The sequence below is a fragment of the Belonocnema kinseyi genome, chromosome 7 (genome assembly GCF_010883055.1).
Source record: "Belonocnema kinseyi isolate 2016_QV_RU_SX_M_011 chromosome 7, B_treatae_v1, whole genome shotgun sequence".
Taxonomy (NCBI): Eukaryota; Metazoa; Arthropoda; class Insecta; order Hymenoptera; family Cynipidae; genus Belonocnema; species Belonocnema kinseyi.
This window is the reverse complement of record NC_046663.1, coordinates 68,816,639-68,822,776: the sequence shown is the minus strand read 5'-3', so window position 1 is coordinate 68,822,776 and position 6,138 is coordinate 68,816,639. Positions and strand designations below refer to the sequence as shown.

Below are 6,138 nucleotides of genomic sequence, written 5' to 3'. Positions count from 1 at the left end.
TGAACATGTAATTATCATTATCAAATGGTCTTTAATGTGCCAGAAATAATTTGTATTTAAAAAACAGCAAAAAGCCATAATTAGCGTCAAAAACTCACAAAACTCATTTTTTCACTTATGGTGGTTTTTTGGGACCCTATAAAACAGACTTATGGTTTTGATATTTGAAAAGCGATATTTTATTCGTATTCTATGGTTAATTGTGAAGAGAAATGTTGAGTTTCAACTCGATTGAGATAATATTGAGGATTCTGAAAAAGATTGACAGAAACGTCTTTTTTTTCTTATGGGAAATACGTTTCATTGGGCTTGCGGCACTTATAAATATCATTTTTTTTCAAAGCGAAAAAATGCGTTTATTTTTGTGTGGATTCGAAGAAATTTCTGGGAGGTCCCCATAAAAATTAAAAAAAATAATTCCAATGCATTTTTGGACCACCCTACTGCCTAATCACCTGGAACACCTGGAATTTGTATAAACCTGGCAAGACATGTAAATTTGATGGCATTTTTTTAAGTCAGGGAATTTTTTTGAGAGCGAGCTTGAATTTTGTCTTAATTGTAATGTAAAATTAAATAAAAAATTTTTTTATTTGTAAAATTAGTTTTATATTACATTTTTTGTTATGTTATTTTTTTATTTTGTTGTAAATTAATTTCTTAGACTGAAAATTCACTGCTTTGGTAGATTGGTTCTCTTTCTTCACTGAAAACCTTTCACAGATTAAAAAAATGCATTTTTTTCTTGAAAATTCGTATTTTTTTTGTTTGAATTCAACTGTTTTTTATTTGAAGTTAAAATATTTTTTGGTTGAAATTTATCAAAGATTACATGTTTAATCGAAAATTCAACTGCTTAGTTGAAAATTTCACTAAATTGTTAAAAATTATTTATATTCGATCATTTTAGTTAAAAGTTCATCTATTTGATTGAACATAATTTTTGTTAACTTACCATATATTTATACAATGTTTGGTTAAAAATTTATCTTTTTAGTTGAAAATTAATGTATTTTGTTGAAAATTTGTCTTTTTTGGAAAGAAAATTAATCTTCTTGGTTAAAAATTGTTTTTTAAAATGAAAATTTAGTAAATCTCGTTAATTATCCATAGTTTTAGGTGAAAATTTATATCTTTCGTTGAAAATTAATATTTTTTCACCGAAAAATTCACCATTTTTGTTGATTGTTTCTCTCTAAATTCAACAGGTTATTATTTGAATTCAAAATCTCTTATGGTTAAAATTTATAAACTATTACATTTTTCGTCGAAATCTCAAATAATTAGTTAAAATGGAACTACTTTGTTAAAAATTATTTATTTTTGTGGAAGATTCATGATTTTAAATTAAAATTCATATCTTTGGTTGAACATCATTGTTTTAACTTACAATATATTTATTCAATGTTTGGTTAAATGTTTTTATTTTTCAGGTGAAAATTCATCTATTTGGTTTAAAATCTTACTATTCTGATAGAAGATTCATACTTTTTTGTAAATGTATCATTTTGTTTGAAAGTTTAATTATCTGGTTGAAAATTAGTTCTTTTTTGGTTTGGATATTAATTTTTTTACTGAAAACTTAACTATTTGATTTTTGGTTGAAAATTGATCTTTTTTCGTTACAAATTTAACTATGTGATTGAAAATATATCCATTTTTAGTCAAAGATTCAACGATTTGGTGGAAAATTCACGTATTTTGTTGAAAAATCGTTTTTGATAGAAAACTCATCTTTTTTGCTGAAAATTCAACTATTTTGTTATTTATTAAAAATATTTATTTAATTTTACATAAGAACAGTACTATTTTGACAAATCTATGTATTCGAAAGGCCTGAAAAACATTATTTATAATAAACTCGCTGTATGAAAAATTATACCTGAAAAAATCTTGAGATACTTGGAAAAGACCTGGAATGGCCAGGGAATTTTTTCAGGATTTGAGCAGACACTCTGAAAGAAATATTTAATAAATATTGTAAAAAGTTTCCATTTTAGCGATAAATTAAATTGATATAAATTTATTAGACGAACAAAAATGACTTTATTTTATCGACATTGTTTTGAATAATTTACCTATTGCACTGCATTCACAAAGTTCTATATTTCTCACAATTTTTATCAATTAATTAGGTACATTTATTACTTCCTGCTGTTTAGTAACAATTTATCTAAAAGTTTCTTCTCAAAATTTTAATGGAATTAGGATGTTTTTCATATTACAAAAAACCTTTTACCCTGTATTTCACCTTTAGTAACAATTTAGTAACAATTTAGTAACAATTTATCTAAAAGTTTCTTCTCAAAATTTTAATGGAATTAGTATGTTTTTCATATTACAAAAAACCTTTTACCCTGTATTTCACCTTTTTCAAATTCTTCGTTTTCCCATATTCATCAAAAACTTCCCCTTTTATCTTTAAGTGTTATAATTATTTTTTTTTAAATTTTACCTAAGAATATTATTAATTAATTTTTATAATTAAAATCAAATTTGTTGCTACAAATATAATATAGAGCAACGTATTATATAAAAATAATCAAAAGCATTTATATAATATTGAAGCACTTAAATAAAGTATTTCTAATAAATAATGTGATAAATAAAAAACAATATATTTTAATTATAATATATTGTTAATTTCTTTTAAGACTAAAAAAAGTTGATGCTGAAACATGTTGAAAATGTGAAAACAGGAGACAGAAGTTGTTGTTCATGATTTATAAAATTAAAACAGTTAACAAATATAGAGCAATTTTAAACAGAAATATTAGAAGTTGAACACTTTCTAATTGAAATAAAGTTAAATACCTCTATCATAAATTCAATATTCCAATTCGATCAACTGCAATGTTAGATGTTCTAACTTAAAAAGTTTAATGTAAAAATTCCAAATTTAGATACATGGATTTTAAATCTGTAGAGGAGTGTTAAGCAGTCCAAGAGTTTATTTTTGAATTATAAAATTATAAAAATTATAAAAAAATGATAAAAATACAAATTGAATTAATAAATTAAATTAAGTTAAAATTGATTTATTTAAATTATTAATTAAACATTTACATATTGCATATTTAACAAATATTATTTTTTTAAATAAATTCTTTAATGTCAGAAATTATTTAACATTTTCAAAAATATAATATCTTATATTCTTTCATCTATTTTGTTTTAAATGTTTTGTTTTGCGTAGGCATTTTATATCCATATGAATTTTTCGCACTTTTCTTATCTTGGCGCATGCGTATAACGAAAAGGAAACCCATGTGGTTATAAAACATGATGTTTATAGGTTATGTTGCTTTGTATTTTCGTGAAGTGTGCGTAATGCGGTCTGTTTATCGTTTTTAATTTTGCGGAAATTAATTAGTGATTTAATATTCATGGAAGGATATTGTGATAAATAAGCAGCAAAATGAAGAACAAACCTTTGCGTCACAAGGAGACCAATACTTTCAAGGTGAGTGAATTTCAACAAAAGGTTTCTAATTATAACCTAATAATATTATACATTTCTTATAACTTCTCTTTGAATTATTTGTACAGGTACACCTGTGTATCTATACATAATTATTATATTTCATTTAAATTCTCATTATATGTCAGAGATTTGACATCTTTATTAGTTTTTTTACATGGTATGAGCGATTGCTAAATTGTTGACCTCTGTCCCAGCTGAACCAAGTTTGAATGAAAGTTCCAAGTAAATACTATTTTTTGATTGCTTAAGATTTAAGCAACATTTTAAGATGAAATTAAAGTAACCGGAATGTCTTTAGAAGAAAATAACGAGATTTTTCTAATTAATTATTAAGAAGTGAAGTTTCATAACTTTGTATGATAAATATTAGTTAACATTTTTGTACATGTAGATATTTTTATACAATGCCTGGCTGTCACTCCGCGAATATTTCAAGATAACAATAAAAATAATAGCAATTGTGGTTTTTAAAAGGACTTTTCAAATTTAAATACTAAAATATGAAGAAATTCTCATGAGTTTACGTGGTAAAGACTGATTTAACATTTTCGAATAGATTTTTTTTTATTGAAGGTTGTCACACCCACGAAAATTTTAAGATAGAAATTAAAATAATCTGAATGGTGTTTTTTAAAATAAAAATAGATTTTTTAATTTTATTTAGTCATTAAGAAGGAGCAATTCCATCTCAAACCATCTAAAAATTTTCAGCTATTGTTAGTCATTTTTATGAAAATTCTAGTATCCGTTCTCTTATATGTTGAAAGAAAAATCCTAAAATAATTTTTGAAAAGTTCAAAAAACGTAAGAGATATTCAAAACTGAAAATTTTCGTCTATTTTTTAAACTTAGCTAAATTTGGTGATTTTAATGATATTAATTATATTAATGTTCATTATTCATAAGGCGCGGTTTTTAAGAAATATTTGAGTAATATTTATTCAGAAAAAATAAAGACAAGAAAAAGTGTTTTTCTCTTCTTCAGAAATTAAGTTTAAAAATTTGTTTTTGAAAAATCCAAGAAGTTTTTGAAAGTTTTTTCTTTTAGCAAATATTTCTTCAAAACTGCGTCTTATTGGGAATAATTTAAATAAATACATCTTAACACCATTAAAATCATCGAAGATATGAAATTAAAGTGCATTTTGTGTTCAAGTGCATTTTGAAAAATATAGATATTTGTATTTAATTGCTAAGAAATTGAAATTTTTTATGAAGATTAGATAGTGAATATTGGTTAAGACATTTTATTTGATTTTTTTATTCAATGTGGCTGTATCCCCCCAAGAACATTTAAAGTTTGTGTCTGTAAATTACAATTCGAAAGTTATTGCAGAAAAGTACTTATCAGGGTGACGACTTGGACAAGAACCGGGAATTTTATTAACCGCGAAAAAACCGGGGGTTTTATGTAAAAAACAAACAGAAATTCACTTATGATCGCAGTAAAGTTCAAATGTTGATTATTTAAATAATTTTTTTCAATTTTTAAAAGCGATTTTTCCTTCATCTACAGTCGCATATTTTTCAGACTATCTCAGTTTATTCTAATTAAATCATAATTTATTATTATTCTTTTTATTTATTCAGAATTTACACTAGTTGTTTGAAAATAAACATACTGTGTGAAAAATTCGCCTTTTTATGTAGAAAATTAATATGTATAGTTGAAAATTCATCTTTTTGGTATGAAATTCAATTATTCCAGTTGAAAATTCATCATTTTGAATGAAAACTTATCTTTTAAATTAGAAATTCAACTATTTAGTTGAAAATCCACATGTTATGTTAAAACTTGATTTTTTTGGATATTGATCTTTTTCTTTTGAAGGTAATTTTCTTGTTAACTTTCTTAACTCTTCTTTTTGGTTAAAAATTCGAGTATTACAGTGAAATATCTATAATTGAAATTGACAATACATCCTTTAGGTTGAAAATAAAATTACTTAGTTGAAAGTTAAACATTATTTTGTTGAAAATTGTTTTTTTTTTGTTAAGATTCATAATTTTAATTAAAAATTCATTTCTTTGGTTGAAATATTGACTGTTTGATTGAAAACTGGTTTTTTCTTTGGATGGAAAGGAATTTTTTTGTCGAAATTTTAACTATTTTGTGGGAAATTTTTTGTTTTTAAATTATCTTGTTTTTATACTGAAAATGTTACTATTATTCCATTTAAATATACTATAATTTTAGATAAAAATTCATCTCTACGTGTGAACGTCCACTTTCTGACTAAACATTTAATTATTTAATTTTGTTGTTGAAAATTATATTTTTAGTTGAAAATTAATATTTTTTGGCAGAAATTAATCTTCTCGGTTGCAAATTCATCATTTGGTCAAAAATTAAATTGTTCTAATTAAAGATTCATTATTTAAGTTGACAATTCATCCTTCTGAAAATGTAACTATTTTTTTAAAGTTAGTTTTTGTTTGTTGAAAATTATTTATTTTTTGTGTGTAGTAAGTTATTTTTTAACTGGAAATTTCACTTATTCCGATTGAATATTCCACAGTTTTAGTTGAAAATTCTTCTGTTTGGTTGGACATTAATTTTTTTAGCTTAGAATTGAATTATTGAAGTTTTGATTGAAAATTGATCTTTTTTAGTAAAAAACTAATTTTTTGTTGAAAATTCAAGTATTTCAGTT

General features: G+C 23.6%; 1 protein-coding gene across 1 annotated transcript in view; it reads left to right on the top strand.

The window, feature by feature from the left end:
• The first annotated feature begins 3,332 nt into the window (after window positions 1-3,332).
• Window positions 3,333-6,138, top strand: part of LOC117176129 (small subunit processome component 20 homolog) — a 34,457-nt gene continuing 31,651 nt past the window's right edge. Inside the window, exon 1 of the mRNA XM_033366198.1 lies at window positions 3,333-3,463. Coding sequence (XP_033222089.1) covers window positions 3,419-3,463 — 45 coding nt within the window. The 5' untranslated portion in view covers window positions 3,333-3,418. The remainder of the gene's footprint in view (window positions 3,464-6,138) is intronic.